Below are 23,078 nucleotides of genomic sequence, written 5' to 3'. Positions count from 1 at the left end.
TCTCTCTACCCCATCTACTGTAATTCATTTCTCTCCTTGTTTATTTTCCCATTCCCCTCACAACCTCTTATATGTAATTTTGTATAGCAATGAGGGTCTCCCTTCATTTCCATGCAATTTCCCTTTTCTCTCCCTTTCCCTCCCATCTCATGTCTCTGTTTAAAGTTAATCTTTTCTTCCTGCTCTTCCTCCCTACTCTGTTCATAGTCGCTCTCATTATATCAAAGAAGACATTTGGTATTTGTTTTTTAGGGATTGGCTAGCTTCACTAAGCATAATCTGCTCTAGTGCCATCCATTTCCCTGCAAATTCTATGATTTTGTCATTTTTTAGTGCTGCGTAGTACTCCATTGTGTATAGATGCCACATTTTTTTTTATCCATTCATCTATTGAAGGGCATCTGGGTTGGTTCCACAGTCTAGCTATTGTGAATTGTGCTGCTATGAACATCGATGTGGCAGTATCCCTGTAGCATGCTCTTTTAAGGTCTTCAGGGAATAGTCCGAGAAGGGCAATAGCAGGGTCAAATGGTGGTTCCATTCCCAGCTTTCCCAGGAATCTCCAAACTGCTTTCCAAATTGGCCGCACCAATTTGCAGTCCCACCAGCAATGTACAAGTGTACCCTTTTCTCCACATCCTCGCCAGCACTTGTTGTTGTTTGACTTCATAGTGGCTGCCAATCTTACTGGAGTGAGATGGTATCTTAGGGTGGTTTTGATTTGCATTTCTCTGACTGCTAGAGATGGAGAGCATTTTTTCATGTACTTGTTGATTGATTGTATATCCTCCTCTGAGAAGTGTCTGTTCAGGTCCTTGGCCCATTTGTTGATTGGGTTATTTGTTATCTTATTGTCTAATTTTTTGAGTTCTTTGTATACTCTGGATATTAGGGCTCTATCTGAAGTGTGAGGAGTAAAAATTTGTTCCCAGGATGTAGGCTCCCTATTGACCTCTCTTATTGTTTCTCTTGCTGAGAAAAAACTTTTTAGTTTAAGTAAGTCCCATTTGTTGATTCTTGTTATTAACTCTTGTGCTATGGGTGTCCTATTAAGGAATTTATTGGGAGAATGCTATAGGATGCTTTTGTGGATGAGCAGAGTTCAGTTGGAGTTTCCCCTGAGACCCTGAGGTCTAAGAGCTGTGACATTCCAGGTTTCTAGAATCTGGTTATGTAATTCTTAGCCTTTCACATATGTCATCATGAACTGATGTAGAGTTAAATCTGGGGGAGAGCTTGTGAGACAGGCTTCTGGAGACAGCTGTGCATCTGTCCTTTTTGTTCTCCCACTTTAGAAAGGGTGTAGGCTGCTGGCTGATCCACTGAGGTTGAAAGAGATGCTTTAAGAAGACAACGTGACAAGCTTCATACCTGTCCTCTCCATCTTGGGGACACAGTGACTGGTGTCTGACTTTGGTCTGAGTGAGAGGCTCGCTAAGGTGACCACAGACCAGAAGGCTGCTATTTTGGAAGTAACTGAACTCTTAGAATCTGGTTACATGAGTCACAGAAAATCTTCTGATTTCTCTCCTAGGAAAAACTGTCTTGGAGATAGTCCGGCTTGTTATTTGGATAGCATCTGGGCCTGACAGACTTATTTCATATTATCTTACTAGGCTTCTAATGGACTTCTAAGACAAGCATATTTATGACTCTCATCTTTCATAGAAGAGAAGCAAGGCTCACAAAAGGTAACTGACTCTCCCAAACTTATAGACTTGAACCAGAAAGAATAGTTAAGACATGTCTATTCCATTGCTACATGTTAAGCACCACTGTAAATGCTTTACACAAATTGAAATCATTGAGTCCCGACCACAATCCTATGAGGTAGATACTATTATTAGTTCCATTTTATAGATATTGAGACTGAGGCTGGGAGAGTTCAAGTTGATTTGTATGATAGAAAGTGGAAGACGTGGAATCTGAATCCATGCCAACAGGCGATGATGCTCTTTCCATTATATCACCCTGGCTGCATAAGAACTTTCAAAGCCTAAAGACCTCTCTATTTAGGCTCATGGCTAAAAATGTTGCCAAGTCATAACTTTTTAGGACCTTTTTGGATGCTGTTGTAAGAATGACTTTAATCAAACCACCAATTTGTGTCAAGTGGTAACTTTTAAATACGTAGTGGGGGATTGCAAAGAGTTAATATTTTAAGCAGTTTGAACATCTTTCATTGCAACTCATCTCCAATATAGATCTTTTAGAAAGCTATTTCTTGGTTATACTTCAGTGTTGCCTGGGTAATGATCACAAAATCCAAATGGCAAATGTCTTACTCAGGTGACCACGTTGTACTTTGAACACTGGCCATATTTGCTTTCTTCCACATCCTACACCTCCCTGCCTGTGGTGTGCTGGAGAGCACAATTAACTGGTTGAGTTAGACTTTTCTGGCCTCACTTCCCATTTCTATCAACTATATAATCTCTGAGTTTCAAAATCCTCATCTGTAGATGGGGGAAAATACCTATCTCGCCATTTTGGAAGACTAAGAGATGAGCTAAATTGTGTGAACAACATGCCTAGTTCTGAATCTGCCCCATAATAGATGCTCAGTTTTCCTGGGCCTCCTGTCCCCAAAGAATTCTTAATCTAATGTTTGAGCTCAGGCAATTCAATCACCATGTCTGAACCTCAAACTTCCTATCTGTAACATGGAGCCCTCACCAAATATTCCACAGGGCTTTTGAAGACAAAAAAACAAAAAAATTAATACAAAGCAAAAGTGCTTTCTAAATTGATTCCTGTTACCCAGCAACGCTTTGTGCAACTACCAGTCCTTGCAGTTGCTTTTTACTTTTAACTTGAAAAGCACCCCATACCCTGTCTTGTCTTATTCTGTTTCTTCTTTCCTTTACAGAAGACAGAGCAGTGATTTTTCTCTCCATTTTCCTTGAGGCCCAGGGAAGTTATTTTTCTTCTGACTTGCTTGCAAATTCTCACAAGCAGGATCAGGGCTGGAACTGGGCTCATGAACTGTCCCATAAAGATAAGAGCTTCTCCTTGGTGTCTTACTGAGTGAATCTGTGTCCGTGTGGCACTGTTGGGTGGTGCTGGATGAACTTTGCCAGTAGGGTTGCTTAGTTGCTTCCCTTGCAGGTCTCCACCCAAACATCTGTTCTCTTTTCCAAGTACTGCCATGTCCACATCCCAAGTGGGTATGGGAAGAGCTCACCACCCCTTGAGCTAGACATTATTTGCAGGCTGATCACTGTGGGTGAGCTTGTGACTACAGCAGAACATTTTTGAGATGTCTGCTGAAGAGGAAAATATTCTTTCTTAGAGCATTTGTCACTTTGGTGTTCACACTCCATAACGCCCCAAGATATTTCTCTAAAAACAGCAGCTGCTCCCCTCTCTCTACCCAAACAGAAGGCTCCCATGCCAGGCCCATATTCTCAATAAGGGCCTACTGTGTGCAGACTTTCATTCTGTGTGGGCCCAAGATGAACTGGACATAGCCCTTGCTCTAGATCTGGTGTCAGTGGATTCTGGGAGTGATACCTTCTGCCAATTCCTTAGTCCCTGGTCCTGGCTGACTAGTGAGTCCCCAGTATGTGTTCCTCCTGCGGCTGTGCTCTGGGGAGGGCAAATCCTTCCACAGACAAACAAGACCAGCAGTTGGGTGTTCAGCTAGAGCATGCATGTTCCAGGAGCCCACAGCCTAAGAACACACATTGTGTAAGATAAGATAGAGGAGATGAATGAATGTATGGAAGCAGGGAGAAAACACATCTCCTTCAATAAATATTGCAAAGTGAGGTGAGAACCAGGCCCAAAAGGTCTAGATCACAGCCAGGTTGCTCTAAAAGAGAAAATGAGCTTCCCTCCTCTGGCCCCGCTGCCTTTCCTTCCTTCTCTGCATTACTCCAGGGTGGGGATCAGGTTTTCTTTAGCACTATGTCCTCAGCACTTGGGGGTGGTGAGAAAAAAGAATTAATTTACTTGCATAATACTTGCCCTCTTCTCCATGTCCTGCCTACCCTTGCCACCCACAGTCACCTCTGGCTCATCCCTAAGGAGATGTGTGGTCTCTTCCAGGGATAACTGCAAGTCTGAAGTGGTATACTAGGACAAAAATGCCCTTTGAAACTCTCAACACTGATGTTGCAATGGTGCAACAAGAGATGACAGTTTGTTTTACACAGAGCAAGGCTTTCCCCTATACCCTTTCATGTCCCACTGTCCAAATTCTCTCATTCTGTCTGTGCCTGAGGCAGGCCTTGCCAAGCAAGGATCTGTCCCCCTCCAGGAGAGCTGCAGTGGCTGCTGGGTGCTGTATACCTCTTAAAACCTATCCCCATATCTAGTGTGCTAAGGTAGTGTGCTCATTTGTGAGGGCTGAAGTGACAGGAATGCATCCCAGGACTATCCCTGAATTTTCTGGACTCAGGACAGGCAATGACACGGAGTCCCAGATTTGTGTAGATCACAGTTCAGAAGCCAAGCACTTGCCACTTAGAGGAGATCTTAGGGCTGTAGAGTTCATTTTTCTCCTTGAACTATAGCTTCTTGAAGCATATTTTATTATTTCCATTTTGCAGATGTAGAAGTCTAAAGGAATTAGCACATCACTGGCTTCATGGGTGTGTGAGGCTGATACTAACAGTAAGGAAGAAAGCAGAGCTGATCTTTACTCAGCCAATCTGAGACTTGAACCTGAACTGTATTTGATTTCTAGTGATGACAGAAAGATAGGCCTTATTTCATAATTAAAGAGATGAGGATACAAGTATCTTGTAAGAAGGAGTATCCTATAAAAATAACATTGCTCAGAATATGCAAATAGGTGGCACAGATGGTTAACTATGTGCTATTTGAATGACTCCTATAGATATTTTCTCTTCTTGGGAGCCCTTATTCCTGGGAGTCCAGCATTATCAACTTCTTAGTTTATATTACCTTTTCCAGATTCCTGTTTTACAAATGCAAATACTCCTGGGAAGAAAAATCTCAGGACCTGAAACATTATGTGAATTGATATATTGAATGATTTCCTGACCAGTGGAAAGGACTTGAGGTTATTGCAGGAGAAAATACACTGGACAGGCAAGAGAGGTTAGCAGCATAAAGTCATCACCATCTTTACCATCAAGAGGAACTCCTTGCCCTGCCTGGAGTGGACATGCTCAGGTTGAAATCTCACCTTGAACATCAGTGTTCCAAGAAGGAAAATCTGGCCACGTTTTCTTTGAGTTGACAACAGTGGGCAAGTTGGATCTGCCAGACAGGTTACTGATAAAAGAAGCAATTGTATACTCTCCACTGTGCCCAGACTTCCTCGTAGTCATGGCAACATCCTTAGATACTTATGACACTGACAACCAGGGAGATGGCTAATATTTTTTTTTCCTCCAGCAATCACAGTCTCTGTGTAAGATGACTCTATTCTTGATGAGTACCATCTACAAGGTGACTCGGAGTGGGAGGTGCTTAGTGGAGGCCTTGGGGGTGGGAGTTTTTTGAGGGTGTCTGGAGGTTAGTGGGAAAAATCAGTGCAGTCACTTGGATCCATTTCTGACCTGGAGGTAAAGCATATGCCAGTCATTCTTATTTATTTATTTATTAATTCTGGAAATGTGTCCTCCATTGAACCATATCTTTCTGTTCTTTTTGGTGCTACCATAACTATAGCCCTGGATTGTGGCAAATTTCATTTAGCAGCTCTCCCTTGAGTATAGTGTGCATCCTAGTACTAATAAATCTACAGTCCAAATCATTGCCACAAACTGAGTATGGACTCAGTTCTTCTCATCCTCTGCCTATTACACAGTCCTCTCTCTCTCTCTCTCTCTCTCTCTCTCTCTCTCTCTCTCTCTCTCTCACACACACACACACACACACACACACACACAGTCAAGAGGAAGTCCTTGCCCTCTCTCACACACAAACATACACACACATGAAATTTGTCTTTCCAAACATATTCGTCCCTCAAGTTACAGCTCTGCTCTCAAGTTTTCCCTAACCTAACCCTCAAGAAGCTTTCCCTGACTAGTCTGATCCAGAATACTGGGGCACTGCTCTCATCCATAGCCAGTGCCACACAGCTCCACAGATATAGGTTGCTTTTGGGGAGTTACTTGATGATACTCTTTTTCTTCCCCTAAAAGATGGAGCCACTTAGATGAGAGCTGTCCATGGATACCTGTTGTCTATCACTAGGCCATTTTTGCCATCCTTTATCAACCACCTTTCCTAAAATGTTACTCATTACTTTCCTGCTATATTATTCTACCTTATTTCTATATTATTTCTACCTTATTCTACCCCAACTAGAGTGCCAGCTCTTTGAGGACAGAGGTTTCATCCATTCTTTCACATTTTATAAGTTCTTACTGATTGGCCAATTTAGGTCTAAAATGATGGAGGACAAATGGAGAAGCACCATTTCTACCAAGCATGTGGTAAGGGGAAAGAGACATTATCCCCACCACCACCATGATTGTCATCATCAAATAAGAAACATTTATTTTGCTGCCATATTTTATAAAAATGAGCCTTACTATGGCTCTTTTTATAGCCTCTAAAGAGAGGGAAAACATGGATGAGCACCAAAAGTATCAGAGTGATCCACTCTGTAGGAAAATTGCATGTTTCTGTCAGAAAAGCCTCATAACCAAGGACTATAGATGGGTCAATTTGCTTCTCTTATATCAAGTATATAGGGCTCTGACCACCTCAGGGAATACTGCAATGTGTAAGTGCAATAAAGTATGATAAAAATGCTGAATCATAAATCAACATACAAATAAGAAGCATTATCCAACCATCTGTTTGAGAATAGAAAATGAGCTTGTAGATCACAATATTGAAAATAAACATTAAAAGGCAGAATAAAGAGGTCTCTGTTAGAACCGTTTAGGGTATTGTAATTTTGTGTGTTGGAAAGACCTTTCTGGATATGTCAGAGGTTTTATGAGAAGAATGTCTTTGTCCTTTGAGAAATACAAATGATATATTTCCTTGTTTGAAGGCTGGTTGATGTATTCTGTCTAAAAGAAGCAGTTAAAGAGCCTTCAAAATCTTATAATTATTAAAAGGGGAAAGAGACATTATCACCACCACCATGTTATCATCAAATAAGAAGCACTTATTTTGCCCCAAAGATATACAAGAGGCTTTACAACCAGTAACTCAATTATACTTGCACCATTCTTAAAAAGTAGGTATTGTTATCTTTCATTCTTTTTTAAAAAAATATTTATTGTTTAGGTGTAGATGGACACAACACAATGCTTTTATTTTTATGTGGTGCTGAGGATCGAACCTGGGTCCCGCCCATGCTAGGCGAGCGCTCTACCACTGAGTCACAATCCCAGCCCCGCAGAGGAGAGAACTTAGATTCAAAAAGATGAACTCCTTTGGGCAGTCCTAGTCATGGACAGGGTCCAGGATTTAATAAGAATTGCTATCATTGAGAATTTTCAAAATGCCAGTCAGTTTTCTATGTAGTTCATTTGATTGAATTCTTTTAATACAATTTAATAATTCAGGCAATGCCAACATTCCTATTTTGTAGAAGGGAAAACTGAGACTTAAGAGGAGCTAGCCTAGCTATCCAAGTTTTACACAGTTGGCAAGGGAATGAGTTGAGACCTGAGCCCAGACAGGTGGCACTGGAGTCCATGTCTTTCTTCAGTACTCTAAGTGGTCTCTTGAGTCCCTGCCTTCTGTCCCTTTACCATGCTACCTCCAGCAAATGATTTAGCTTTTACAGTCAGAAAAGCTACTTGCATTATTTCCAGTAAACCACATGAAACAGAGGAAGTCAGAAAGAGGAGAGAGAGAGAGAGAGAGAGAGAGGGAGACTGACTGACTTAGCTGAGGGCTGGGGAAGAAAAGACTTAGATTGCTAAGAGTACCAATAAAGAACCTCCTAGAATTGTCTCCAGTTGGAAAAAGCAGATGGCTTGGCAGCCATTATCAGGCATCATAAGGAGGTGTAATGGGCCACATCTGAGTGGAAGATGGTTTTCAGTGGGGGTTGTGGGTGGGGCCCACACAGCTGTGTGACATGTTTGCTAAGATGGAACTATGGTTTATTGAGTAGCAAAGAGCAACACCCAGCTGCCTGAGAATTACATTGACAGAATGCAAAGGCAAGAGAATATTGTGTAAATCTTATTTACAGATCAATAGATAATCTTTCATATACAAAAGGTCAGCTCCAGGAAGGCAAAGCAGTAAAGAAAGAAATATTGCAGGCAAGTACAATATTGACTGTAAAAATTCCACCCAGATGAATCCTTTGATGCATATTCTGCTAAAGAATGTTTCTTTATTCATGAGGTTTTTTTTTTTTTTTTCCTAACCACTTCAGGTTCCTTGCTGAAGCATGAAGGCATTGATGAAGAGCGCTGATTTCTGTTGTCTTGAATTCTGTGCCATCAAATGAACAGCATGAAATGGAATCAACATGGAGAACTTGAGTACGACATTTCTAAGTATGTGTGTGCAGCAATTAGGATGCTGAAGTCAAATAGCAACTCACTCCCACCCCCCTTCTAATCCCCTGCTTTGGTGGCTTTGATATTAAACATTTATTCTGGCTCAAGATAAAACAAAACAACAACAACAAAAACCTAACAACTCAACCTCTACTGGTCCTCACTGGATTCCTTAATTCACTTTGTGATTTTTCTTTGCCAAGAAGGAAGTAGTTCATTAACTCAAAGAATATCTGAAATCACTACTACTACATGCATTGACCTGGCTGCTATATCATGAAACTATTATGACTGCTGCTCAGACACAAACATGGGTGCAGATGTGCTATGGACTGAATTGTGTCCCTGAAAATTCATATGTCCTTAAGGTCCTATCTCAACTATTTGGAGATAGGATCTAGGGGAGATAATTAAGTTTAAGTGAGGTAATCCATGTGGGACTCTAATCTTATAGGATTAAGAATAACATCAGAGACTTGTTTTTGCTCATTCATTCTTACTCATTTGAATGATCTCTAGTTTCTGTTCTCTTTCTTTCTCCCTCTGGCATCTGAGGACACAGGGAGAAAAGGTGGCCATCTGCAAGCCAAGAACCTAATCAGCCAGTAACTTGACCCTGGGTTCCCTAGTCTCCAGAACGGCCTGAAATAAACTTCTGTTGTTTAAGCTGCTCAGTCCATGGTATTTTGTTCTGGCAGCCTGAGTTGACAAATACAAGATAGAAGCTTAACTGGGCATTGTTTTCCTGATACAATCTTTCAGACTGAGAACTGACAGTGAATTTTTCATGATCCTCCTTAGCAGTTTAGAAAATATTTCAAAATTCTACAGACTGAACCCCCAATAGATGTATTGCTAATAGAAGTGTCATTGGAAGGCAGAATATTGCAATCTCCAGGGCCACCACGGAGCACATGCTGGGGAGGAATGCACAACTTAGAAAGGTTTAGTCTGTGCAAGAAATGAGAAGGTTTAACATAGGTTACTCCTCTTCTCAACTTCCTGGCAGTGGATTCATATGGCAGTAGATGTTAAAAGAGTTTGTACAGTACAGAATATACCACTGCCATTGACTGGATATTTGTGTCATCCAAGATTTATATTTTGAAACTCTAATCCTCAAGGTGATGGTATTTGGAGGTGGGGACTTTGGTGGTACATGTGAGTAGGGTTAGGTAAGGTCATGAGGTTGGGTCTTTCATGATGGGATAAATATTCACATAAAAAAAGCAGAGGCATGGTTATCTTTCCTTTTCTTCATATACATATTCCATATAAGGGCATCATGGGAAGAAGACTGTCTATATATCAGAAAGAGGCCCTCCCTAAGAACATACCCTGATATTAAATGTCCAGCCTTCAGAACCATGAGAAATCAAAATTTGTTGTTTAAGCTATCCAGACTGTGGTTTTCTGTTATAGCAGCCAGAACTGACAAAGACAATAGCATTATTTTCAGAATATTAAAGGAGAATCTTCTTCTCAGCGAGAGAGTAGATTTAAAGTACTCTGAGAAATACCCTTCTTTTAGACTAGAATAAGGCTGGAAACAATCACCTCCAGCAAAGGGGACAGGTGGGATTGAGGACTACTCAAAATGAGAAATGGATATGCAAGGGAGGTGGAACTCAAAGACAGATGACACAGATTTTGTCCTCTTCCAGGACCAAAGCATAGCTTTATCTCCCCCTATCTTTCTCCCTGCCCAGATCCTTCCAAGTTCCTCCCTTACCGAGGGCTCTCATTATGAAGAATGGACGGTGATGACTACAAGGGGTTGGCTAGTAACAGGATCCTTTGGTTTCAAGTTTGCAGTGGTTCCTCAATCCTCATTTACAAGCTCTAGTCCACCATTTTCATAGTCTATGAAAATGTGTGTGAGGGGACAGTTTTCTTCATGAGCTTATTCTCTGCAGGGGCACTTGACACTAACCCTATGTGATAGCTTGTGAATTGAGGTACACCCAGGGATTACTTTGTACTCCTAGAGTGTTTTTGTTCTTTTACTGAAGGGCTCTATGAACCCCCATATACCTCTCAGGCATTTTGTAAGAGGAAAGGGAGACAAGGAAGAAGGGAGGGAGGGAAATTAGAAGGGAAAGAGGAAGAGAAGAAGAAAATAAGAAAATCTACTGAGTAACAGGCACTAATCATTTTATATTTGTATAGTTATTTATAGTTTTCATAGTGCATATTTTGCAAAGTGTTTTTTATAGGCATGATCTTATTTGGTTTTCATAACCACCCATTTTACATATAAGGAAACTTAAGTTTTACAAGGTAACTGGGTATGTAATTAATAAATGTCAGTGTCCTATCTGGATTTCAGTCCTTCTGGATTCCAATATAGTTTTATTTTCCTTTCTTTTCTATGCTCCTCCATTAAGTGCAAGGCATATTCCATCCTTCTCTTTTTGAACCCATGCCAGAGACTCTAGGTAACAACGACAGGTCTTAGTGGTCACCATAACACTCTATTCAACATTTACTGGAGTTTTCCTGAGGATAGACAGGTTGACTAGAAATAATCATTCTGATTAAATTTTTTAGCACTTGGTAATTTGTAAAATATTTTCATATGTAAACATTTTTATGTATAAATTTCACTTGAGGCTCATATAATCCACGTACATTTTAGAAGTTCAGTGATTGGCCTAAGAGTTCTCATCTAGCATATGATAGAGTCAGATTTTCTGATTCTAAGATTTATGCTTTTCCTATTACCACATATTTCTTCCACTGTTGTGTTAGTCTCTGCAGAGAGTCTCTGCCCCTTAAGGAACAAAAGTTCACTTAAGGAGTCATAATCCCAAGCCTCAACCTAAAAGAGACCAAGTCTTCTGAGCACACTAGCTATTTAATTTGCAAAGTACAGTTTAAGGTAAAAAGGCAGGGTCCCTTGCTTAAAAATGCTCAGACATTTAAATCTTTCAAAATGGGGATAGCTGAGAGTTGAACCTAGTGTTAGACCCTGTAAGAGTGAAATTAATGGGTGGTGTGCCCATGAACTCAGTCCACCTCCGACATGAACTCAGGATCAAATTGCCTTCTTTCTTTGTCAGACCCTTTCTGGGACTCCTATCAGAAAGCAGGGGTTCTAGATGATGTGGACTCTTCTAATAATTCCTCAGCCCCGATTCAGAGAGCTGATGCACACAATGGTCCAGTGTCCTTTATTATACCTGTGCACTCCAGTTCTTGATGACCAAAATTTAGAAATCAAGTCATGATATTTATTGAGCACCTGATGTGACAGGCACTGTGGAAAACTTTCTACACACTTTAAATTATTGCAAATGTGGTTTCGGGTCTATATCCTTCCATATATCTACACTGCAGTATTGTGACCATGCAGCTGCTTCCATCAAGTAGTGGCATTGATTTTTTTCATCTCTGTAAACTAGACTGTTCAGTGAACTTCTTTGGCTAACAAAAATGCATCAGAAGAGACCATGTGCTAGTTCAGGGTGTTGGACCAAAGAGGCTTTCACTCTTCAGCTGTCTTTCTTGGAACCCAGGGTTGCAGTGGAAACAAGCCTATGCCAACTTGCTGGAAAGGAGCATCACTGGGAGGAGAGCTGAATCATTCCAACTGAGACCTTCCAGAGGAGCCAGCCCCCATCTCATCTGCCAGCTAACTACAGATGCATGACTGAGCTTAGCTGAGGTCAGGCAAACCATTCCACTGACCAACACACAGGCAGGAGAAAATGAATGGCTGTTGCTTTAAGTATCTTTAGGTGATGGTTGATCATGCATCATTATTATGTTAGTAAATATACATATGCATCATTATTATTTTCATTCTTTTGACGTGGAAACACATTTTGAGAAGCTAAGTCCTTGCTTGTGATTGGTAACTAGTAAATGGATCCAGACAATTTAGAATCCGGATTCTGATCTATTATTTTGTGAGGCCCATCATAACACTCAGGGCTCTGTCAAGTCTTCAGCTAATTTGAAAGCCATTTGAGTAGAAACAGAGTGTTTTTGCCAATGAGATCAGGCCCAGTGGATGGAGCTCAAAGACCAGAAGTCTCTCTACTGATAAATACCATATCTGTTATTAACCAAAACTTACCAAATGAAACACTGCAATCTCTCAGAGAAAGGAATACATGTATGCAAAACAAGAGAGAGAATATCTTTGAGGTCAAGGTCACAAACTAAATCATAGCAGAAATTTTGGTTGCATCTCACACTAAATTCTGACTGAGTTTTGTAAGAGGCTTGCATGACATTCCCATTAATGCAAATGGCATTCCTTATTTCCATTTTTACAAATGAAAAACAAAATGCAATTATATTAGTGAAATTTGCTCATTAAACTAAAATCTATACCAAGTGCCTCCTTACCTCTGCTTCTACCCCGCCTCCCCCATCCGTGATAAAAAGCAGTTATGCTCCAGAGTAGCACCTGGGCATTGTGCTAAAACAAGAACACACAATTTGATAATAGAGACAGTGGTAGAGTATATGAGTTCTTACAGATATCGAAGGTTGGGAAGGTTCTGGAAGGCCTCAGGGTCGATGTACAGCAGGTTGTTGGCCTTTTCAATTCTACTGTAAAAGAGGAAAGTACATGCAAGTGATGTAGACAGTATTTTTCATATTATGCTGAGTACATCAATACATCATTTATCTATTCATTTGTCTACCCATCCATTGTTTCAAAAAATATCGAGCAAACTGCAGTGCCTTTTGTTTTATTAAACTGTGCAAACTATTAGCCCCATCCCGTTTAATGCTCACCACTTGGGATCTCCACCAGAGTCATGTCACCCTGAGCAGAGCTGAGTCTTTAACCAGAAAAAACCTCCCCAGGCCAGAGGAAGGTAAAAGGGTAGCGATGAGATTAACAGGGGAGAATTGAATTTTGGTCTGCAGACAAGGAGGAGGTAAAAAGAGGGTGTAAAGAAGATGACAGAGGGAGAGGAGGGGAAAGGATTAGGCAGGAAGAGGAGACAGAAATAGGGGTGAAATGATTAAAAAAAAACTGAGAGGAAAAACCCAATTACTATTGGTTGCTCTTTGTTGTCAGCTGTGAACTTCAGCAGGGAATAGACCAGTGATTCCTTTTCCTGCTACAGACAGAGGCTGTTCTCTCATGGCCCCTGGGATGTGGTGACTTCTGCCCTGTGTTGGCCTGAACTGTGTCCTGATCAATAGTTGGGAGGTGAGCATGTTCACGTTTGGATTTCAGCAGAGAGCGCACATCTTGTCCACATCTTGCTGGATCAATGTATATTTGCAGACAGGCTCTTTGTTAATTACTTCCTCCCTGTTTCATTAGCTTTTATGTTGCAGTAAACTGTAGCTGCTTGGATCCAAGTACCAGGCAATTAATCATTTTAAACACAGTCAGTGTTGCATGGGGGTGAGCACCTCTTGATGCAAGGAGGAGATGAAAGAGCCATCTCATTAGCCCCCACTTCCCAGTGGACTGTGTGGAGGGATGTCTGCTTGACCATGTCCAAAGGGCTGTCTGTCCTTTGGTTCATTTCTCTGATATGCTCCATGGGTTCTAAGATCAGGGCAAGAGAAGTCTAAGCAGAGAGAGAAGAAGAGAAGAGGCATGAGGGTAATAACAGTGAGGAATAATTAGTGTGGGAAGTAAAGTGGGTCGGACGAAGGAAAAGGGAGGGGGAGTCTGCCAAAATGGGAAGGCTGATTGTCATTACTAATCAAACTCTTCCACATATAACACGTGATATATAACAGGTATGTATATATTCTATTTGTTTTTGTCCCCTATTGGTATTTGAAAGATCCTAAAATCCTTATTTTTAAAGAAGATACAAAGGAGCAAAGATATTTATGATGAAGTCCTTGATCTGCTGTGGATTTGGCTGAATGGCTTTAGACAAACCTCCCAACTTCTCTGTGCCTTTCATTCCTCATCTGTAAAATGAAGAGAGGGGCTCATTGGCCTTCCTAAATGTGTTCCATGGGAATTTATGAGAGGTTAATAAATGCTCCATGAAAGAAACCTTTCTAGCAACATTAGTTCAGAAACACTTAATACATAATCATCTTGGAGATTCCAAATGTATACTTGCATAAAAAACTTATTGAAAAGTTTTCCTAGTGAGTGAACTTGTATTATTTGCCTATGTTTCCTAATCTTATTTGATCATAGAATCATTTTCTTTCTTTCTTTCTTTTTTTTTCTTGAACACCTAACAATATGCACAATATACTTTGGAAAATTTTAGACTAGTCAGTCTATAAACTCCCTCATGGCCTTGACATTTGACTGATGCTATGAATTAATTTATGATAACTATAGACTGGAATGAAACAGAAGTGGATCAGTGTATTGCTATTAAACTGGAATGTCAACAAGAGAAAGTAAATTTGGGATATATGTTTGGACTTGGATGCGATGGAGGTACATTCTGGTAGTCATAGGGTAAGGTTCCCAGGTATATAATACAAAAACCATGAGAGGCAGTGAGCAAGATATTAGGCTCTGGACTGGTACCTGGACCACCAGGAAGAGAGACAGGGCTGTACCTTTTCAGTTGACTTGGACATATTTTATAATGACAATCTAGAGATCTAAGGCAGAACAGAGTCACAGCGTCCCAAGAATATAAGAGAATGCTAAGGCTGTTGCCAGTAATGGCCATGAGATGCCCCCCCACCCCTAACTCTCTTGCTTACATTTCATGTAACTTGGGCATGTTGGAGAACACATCTGCCTCTATCACTTCCAAGACATCATTCTGAGAGATCTCTCTGCAGAGAAAGAAACATAGGTTCAGTTATACTCCATGTAGGATTTTAGGGTTCAACTAGAACCTAAATCCTCCTTGGGCTAGGGAGGATTCATGAGCTGCACAAAACTCCTTTCCTGTCCTCAAAGAAAGCTATAATAATGGAACAAAATGTACTAGATGCTAAGAGTTACAAAAAAATGGGAGGAGGAGTTCAAAGCAGGGGTGCAATTTAGAGATTGTATAGTGTGCAGATATAGAGCCTGAAGCCCTGAAAGGAAAAGAGAAGCCATAGATGGCAAATAAATGGCCCAATGGGATACCAATAAACCTTTATTCATACGAACAGGTGGTAGGCTGCCTTTGACCTGTGGTTGTATTTCAATGACCATGCCCTAGACCATGGGTTGATTCTTCTCTCTGTTAATCTGGCTTTAGAAGATGAGAACTTCGATTTGGTCTCTTCAAACATAGATTTCAATCCTTTTCACCTCCATGCCTTTATCCTAGTGGAAGTTTTGATCACAAGGTCTTTGACATTAATGATGTCTTGGCCTAAAATACCCAGAAAAGATCCTTCAGGACCCAGCTTTTTGTCTCCCGGAGTAACTTGAAGGCAGTGGAGAATCAAGTCTACAACATGGAAGCCCAGAGCTTGTGAGGACAGAGGGCGGCTTAATCAGTTAATATTTATAAAGTGGCTCGAAGATGGAACGTGCTATTATTAGGCCCCCTGAGAAGACGCTCAGGCAGTTTTAATGCGGCTGCTGAGTGTCTCAGGGACTCGCACAGGCAGTGTGCGTCCAAACTGGCTGAGGCATAAGCCTTTCTGCTGGCCTGGGATTTAGCTGAGAGTTCTAGAAAGGCTCAGGAAAAGTCCTGCAGGGCAGGGAAGGGAGAGGCTGGATGGAGGGCGGGCGAGCGAGACAGTGAATAGCAGCCATCTCAGTGAGAGGACTGGAGACACCTGGGACTTGTCAACCCGTGGTGGCAGGGCCCTTCTCACAAACCCTGTGTGAGAGAAGACAATTTGTAAGAGAAAATATTCTCTTATTCTGTGATAGTATGGAAAAGACATTTGTTTGAACATCTAAAGGAGTGAGGGAAGGAGTTGCATGGGTTGAAAATACAAGCATGGTGGAAAGCAGGGTTTAAGCAGAAGTGACACCATATTCTATTTCCAGGCTCAGTAACAATTAGCCATAGATTTAGTCACCACTCATGGTACTATTTCAGCCTACTACTAGGACATTTCTCTTTACTTGCATTCATCTATTGAGAGTTCACTTACCTGGATTTTTCTTTTCTTTTTGGTTCAAATAAACTAGAAAATATTAAAGCAATCAAGAAACACTTATAATTTAAATATTTCAGGAAATATTTTAAAGTCTCAACTTCAGACACAGGAAGGGTGGTTGGGGTTGGCAGCAGGGCACCTTTGTCCTTAGTTGGGGGAGCAGACACAGGGTGTAGCCGTGGAAAATGCTTTACTGAGAAATTCAGAGTTCTCATTCCAGTTTAATCCAGTTTTGTCTCCATTTCTATTATCTTTTATTGGGTGTTTACTACTTATCAGTCACTTTACATACATGCTCTACAATCCTTTGGACATGCCTGTGAAGTTGGCATTTTGGTGTAAGTCAATGGCCCTGCCTATTTGCAGAACCTACACTGGCTGGCATCAGGGCTCACACATTTCCTCCTATACACTCTGCCTTTCTGAACCTTGGATTCTTCATTGGAAAAAGAGGGGATAGGTGAGATGATTTGCCAGGTCCTTTCAAGAATAGTGCAAGGGACCTATGTCCTTTAGGACAGAAGCTCTGCTGAAGGCTTGTTCCCAGAGATAAAGCTCTCCTTATCTTCTAGGATGGAGCTTCTCAGACATTACCGCAGCACCAGTCACCTGGGGACTTTGCCAGAATGCTAATTCCCATGGTGAGGGCCTTGAATGGAACCTGAGGGTCTGCTTTTCTTACAGCTCAAGTCTCAAGACCATTCTTGGAATTTCAAGGTTTTTCAGGGAAATAATAATATCCCGCCAGACTTTTCCCCAACATGTACATACCTAAGTCGATACAGAAAGCATGGCACAGCAGTCTGAGGACATCCATTCAAGTGGAGTGAATTACTTAGCTTAAAAAACAACTATGTTCTCTCTGGCCTTTTCTTGTCATTACAAGACTTTTTTTCCCCCCTCAGTTAAAGCAATTACCACATTGTTTAGTCATTGCATCTTTCTTTCTTCCCTTTCCTCCTACCTGCTCTCCCTTCCTTTTTTTTTAATGTCCCAACCTGACTTTGGGTTCCTAGATGATATCATATTCCTCTTTATATCTCCAGCAATTAGTGGTGAACTATTTCGCATTTAGGGCTCAGTAAATGATAGGTAGGTGGACAAATGGCTGACGGTAGGTGAAGGAAGTGTCTTCACTTCAGTCCTATGAATGGCATCTGGTAAACCGCAGAGGAGATAAAGTCGGTGGTACTCTCTTATGCCCTTTATGTTGGCAACATTCCAACTCCAGCAATGACAACCAAGCCTAGCTTGTCTCTGACTTAGGCTTCTGTCCCAGGGCGTTTTATTGTTATCTTTTAATACACAACACACAAAGAACATACACAAGTATTTGAGCTGCTACTAATAGAGGGAGGCCTCTATCCCTCCTTCTCTGTGGTATTCCTCCCCAGCCCCTTTGCCTGTTAGACAAAGTCCTTGAATTGACAGAGAAGCCACAGAAGAGAAAGGAGGGGAAAGGACTGGGCAGTGAAGGATTTACAAGGCATTTGATTGGGGATTAGAGAAGATGATTGTAAAGGTTCCTTCCATACATGAGATTCCTTGTTGGCATGATGGAGGGGAGAATGTGCTTGCATGAGGTCCTAGGGATTGTGAGGGCATGCTCTTGGAGTGGATTTCAGGGAATTATGACACTCTCCTTCAGGTTTACATTCTTCTCTTCAGTGGAGTGGTATTCATACATAACACAAGTCCATTAGGAAAAGGAGTGGGGTGCTGTGTTTTCCAGTAGGGAGAACGTTAGGGAGCAAATGATTATTTTGAATGTAGTCAAGGCCAGCATGAAGTTTCAACCTGTACCAGAGTGATATTAATTCACCCATCATTATAGCTGGTACTCATTTACAAATGCTGGGACTGCTTCATTTTGCGCAGAGTTGTTATTGGTTTTATTGGATAAAGGAAAACTGAAGGGCTCTGACCAGTGGCTAAAGGCCTCATTTGCATTTCCATGACATGAGTTGGAGAACAAGATATATTAAAATATTAAATACTGCTGAGGGTTGGATATGGTACAGATGTGTCCCCCAAAGCTACCTGTGCTGGAAACTTGGTCCCCAGGGTAACAATGCTGAAAGGTGGTAGAACCTTTAAGGTGGGGCCCAGTGGGAGGTGATTGGGTCATGACTTCCTATGTGAAGGGATTCATGCTGGTCTCAAAAGGTTGGTTAGGTCTCACAGGAGGGGATTAGTTCCCTGAGAGTAGGTTCTTATAAAACCCTGAGCCTGGCCCCTCCCCCTTGTTTCTTTGCTGATATACATGCAACCAGAATCATGAGCCAAATAAACTTCTTTTCTTTGTACATTACCCAGTGTCAGGTATCTGTTATGGCAACACAAAATGGACCAAGACATTCAAAGAAACTTCTTTGTGTCCTTTCTGATATAGAAGATATTCTCCAATCATATGTTCCCCATATTTTTCCTTCTCCAATGCCTCTATCTTTACAGAGCACTTTCCCCCAATATAGCCATAGATTCCTCCCTGACTAGGTACATTAGGGGATTCAACTGCTTTAAAATATTTTTAATATTCACTGAATCAAATTTCTTTCTTTTCTTTTTAATAATCTCAGACTAAATTTAGTTGACTGTTTTCCTTCCCTGAGTCCCTATAGTCTAGCAAACCCTATACTCTATCATAAGTTCTCGCATATTACATTAGATTTGCATTCTGGAGATGTACTTTGTAGTTCAAATAAATAAATCTTCCTCTCTAGGCAAGGAACTTCTGGAGGACGGTGACACTGCCTTTCATCTTAGTATTCCTGTTCCCAGCCAAGTGTTTGCTAAGTGAATGAATTATCTTTGAAAGATTATAAAAGATTTTCCAACTTTGTTTTTGTACAATAAAGCTGTGTTCTTGAAAACTTGCAGTAAACAGAGTCTTTGCAAATCAAATTGTGTATTAACACAGGAGGGGAGCTTCTTGTTTAGCAGAATCTTGGAGAGAGATTTTAAAAGAGCGGAGAACTAATTCAACAAATGTTCAACAAATTTGGATTAAGAAGCTTCTGTGTTTTGGGTCCTGAGATCAGTGCTGGGAAACTAAAGATGAATAAACTGGGTCCTGAGTTTTATCAATCATCTCTAACTCAGAGTCTAGTGCTCTAGGTTTCCTTAATGTGGACTACCTTTCTTTGTTGTGCTACATTGAAGATGCTGGAAAAGAGAAAATGGATTTTTGGTTTATTGCATTTTAATATAATGATATATATGCCATTACAATACACATGTATGTATGTGTGTGTGTGTATATATATATATATATATATATATATATATATGGTTTTCTAGTACTTCAATTCTTCTGGAAATGTGATATATAGTTTTTATATATTCTTTACATGTACATATATATGGCATATATACATATGTGTTATATATGTATATGTAAAATATGTAAACATATACTATTTATATATACATATATGGTATATACTTATATATAATATGTTAATGTATGTAACTATCTAGCACATTTCCAGAAGAATTGAAGGAATAGACATGGTAGAAATACAAAAACTCACCTACTATACATATATATTACAGGTGTATATATTATAATTATAAAATAAGCAATCAAATATTATAAGTATATAATACTTATATATAATATAATAATGTATAATAATTATAACATATAACATGTAACGTGGAACATCATTACCTATTAATGCATATGTACTATGTGTTATAAAATATATGTATATATCTTGTACATGATAACACATATATATTATATGTATAATTTCTTGTACTTCTACCATGTCTACACATCAATTCTGGAAATATATAGTTTTAAGTCAGGAAAGAACTGATGAAAATATATCCCAGAAAAATTCATAAAGCTCTGCAAATTGCTCTCCTACTCCCATTTAAAATCCCTTACTGTTAGATTTAGAGACCTTACAATAAGAGTCCTGAATTTTAATTGTGCAGCATTTGTCACTAGTTCTATGACTGTTCAGGTTACCAAGTGTCTCTCTGCTTCACTTTCTTGTCTGCAAAATTGGAAGTGATAACCACTTCACAGGGCTGCCAAAGGGAATTATTAAGGTGGTATGTGTGAAAACACAGTGTTCTTCCATGGTAAACACAGACATCACTGTGCCTGCCCGACAGCCTTCCTTCTTGCCTTTGTGGAGTTTATGGCTGAGTTATCAGGAGCTATTAGGCTGCATAACCAATGTGCTTGGGAATAACTGTGCTAAGTGAAAGACCTAAACCCTTCTTTCAGCTTTAAACAGAGCAATTCAGGTTATTCCTCTTGTATAGATCATTTTGATTCTTGAACTGGGCTATGGTAGTACCCCAAACTTCAGCCCCATTCTGAGTCTTGCAGTAAGACTAGCCATCCATGTGGTCTATTGGCCGTAACAATGAGAACAGGCAGAGCACATAGGTGCCTCCTGGATCATCCCACCACTGAAGTCAGAACCTAAAGATCATGCTGTTCCCCTAGGAAGAGGGTCAATACAGGGTGGGGCAAGTTGTCAAGGTGTGGTAAGAATATTGCCAAAGGGCTCTTCCCACCTCCCAGATGGCAGAAAGTCAGTCCCTTCCTTTTCTAGAGTATCTGAGACTGTTTTGCCTTCCCAGATCTGTTTCTTTATCAGGGGCAAGTGAGTCTTTGCTAAAGATGCTCTAAAGATGTCCTCCAAATGACATAGAAATTTCAAATCAGCCACAGTAGCTCAGCCTAACTCATCCATTTGAATTTAACTCATTATTTTATTAAAAATTTGTTCTACTTATATACATGACAGTGGAGTGTATTTTAACATATTATACATACACAGGATATAACTTCCCATTTTTGTGGTTGTACATAACGTGAAACCTGATATGGAATACTGGTTGTGTATTCATATTTGAACATAGAAAAGTTATGTTGGATTAATTCCACTGTCTTTCCTATTCCCATCCCTCCTCCCTTCCCTTCATTCCCCTTTGTCTAATCCAATGAACTTCTATTGTCCCCCCAACCCCCTTACTGTGTGTTTGCATACACATATCAGAGAGAAATTTGGGCCTTTGGTTTTTTGGGATTGGGTCTCATTCACTTTCAAATACATCAACAATAAACTATTGTGTCCATTTTATTTTTATCTTGATTTGAATACTAAGTCATCTTCATTTTTAAAGTATTTCCCTTGCTTCCCCCAGCAAATGAAGAAAGGGACTAAAAATCACTATCATGATAGCTAACATTTATTAAGCACTTACTATGACAGGCAATTTTTCTGTGCTTCAAATTTATTAGGTTGTTGATCCTCACAACAGCCCAATGAGGAAAGTGCCATCTTTAGCCCCTTTTACAGAAGAGGAAAAAGAGATACATATAGGTTAACTAATTTCCCCAATCCCACCCAGCCACTGTGTGAAGTCAACCTGGAGTATAGACCTATAATTGAGGGAATCTCAAAAAGATGGCAGAAATCAGCTAGTTTTCAATGACTAAAAACAAACAAACAAACAAACAAAAAACCAACTTCCATTTCAGAGAATCCTGTTGCTTTTTAAAAATTTCTAACATGGTAGAAATCTTGGGGAGCAATATTCCCACAACTTAACTATACACACCCCTTCCTCCATGATGCAGAGTACTTGAGTTCTGGCAAGGCTTTTATGTGAGTTCACATGCAAATTTACCTTCTTCAGATAAATCAAAGTTCCAAGCAGCAAATCATACAATAAGTGCTTTTTTAGCACATTTTAAGTGCAAGTATATAGCAGATAAGACAGTGAAAAGTACTGCTCTTGCTTTCTAAGACATCTGCAGTTTAGTTGCATAAAAGCCACATGCATGAAAAGTTGAGAATGCAAAGTCAATAGAACAGAGTGGGGGAAAGAAGAATGCCAAATGCGAAGCTCAGAGCTGGGTAAATAGTTGGGAGTTGACAGTTTTATTATTTTTCCCCCTCATGCCCTTTGAAATTATCATAATTATGGCTCTTTGCAATTTCTGCCAGACCAGCAGTTCTTAACTGCTTTAGCATCTTGCAAGCTTTCCTGGTTGAAGTCTCCTTATTCCCAGACCCTTTCAGGTAGGACCTCTTTGCTAATGAATCATTTTGCTAATGAATCACTCTTGGATCAGAGTCCCATGTCTGTAGCTGCCCATGGCAGCCTGTCCTGTGAACTCTTCATGAACAGCAAGTCCAAAGCAGGCAGATTGTTTTCCATGCCGACCATTTTTCCTTCCTTGATCCCAACTCCATGTCAACAGCGCCATCTGACATCTCTGTTGATTCACTGGACCAACTCCAGTGTTTAATCCTGAGGTTATCTCTGACTTCTCTTCATCATTTAGTGTCCAAGCAGATCCTAATCCCTCTCAATGACTTTTTTTTTCAGGATTTCTTGCAAATGTCCCTTCAATTCCAACCATCATTATCATAATTATGGCTTTCTGAATTTCTGCCAAATCAGTAGTTCTTAACAGTCTTGTGGTGTCTTAGGAGTGATTTGATGTGGGTCATTGTTTTTCAAACAAATTAAGTGCCCCACTGATTTACATAGAAATTTGGAATAGTTTCTAGGTTAGGTGTACAATACGTGAGACAATAAGAACAGAGTAGTGTGCAAGTTGGTCGT

At 40.3% G+C, this 23,078-nt stretch overlaps 1 protein-coding gene and 1 long non-coding RNA gene across 14 annotated transcripts in view; one reads left to right on the top strand and one right to left on the bottom strand.

Annotated features, from left to right (window-relative positions):
• Positions 1 to 23,078, top strand: part of LOC308632269 — a 371,322-nt gene that overhangs the window by 101,586 nt on the left and 246,658 nt on the right. For 3 of the 13 annotated variants that reach the window (XR_014018473.1, XR_014018474.1, XR_014018477.1), the window contains exon 3: positions 8,333 to 8,456. This is a non-coding gene — a long non-coding RNA (uncharacterized lncRNA). The other 10 variants (XR_014018475.1, XR_014018476.1, XR_014018478.1 and 7 more) reach the window with 9 other exon arrangements.
• FSHR (follicle stimulating hormone receptor) overlaps positions 1 to 23,078 on the bottom strand; it is a gene marked incomplete at both ends in the record, with an annotated part of 152,859 nt that overhangs the window by 34,287 nt on the left and 95,494 nt on the right. The window contains 2 exons of the mRNA XM_081264226.1: positions 12,948 to 13,022; positions 15,126 to 15,200. Coding sequence (XP_081120352.1) covers positions 12,948 to 13,022; positions 15,126 to 15,200 — 150 coding nt within the window. The remainder of the gene's footprint in view (positions 1 to 12,947; positions 13,023 to 15,125; positions 15,201 to 23,078) is intronic.

The sequence above is a fragment of the Spermophilus citellus genome (genome assembly GCF_964194105.1).
Source record: "Spermophilus citellus genome assembly, chromosome: 13".
Taxonomy (NCBI): Eukaryota; Metazoa; Chordata; class Mammalia; order Rodentia; family Sciuridae; genus Spermophilus; species Spermophilus citellus.
The sequence above is the reverse complement of the archived record's forward strand: the minus strand, read 5'-3'. Positions and strand labels throughout refer to the sequence as shown.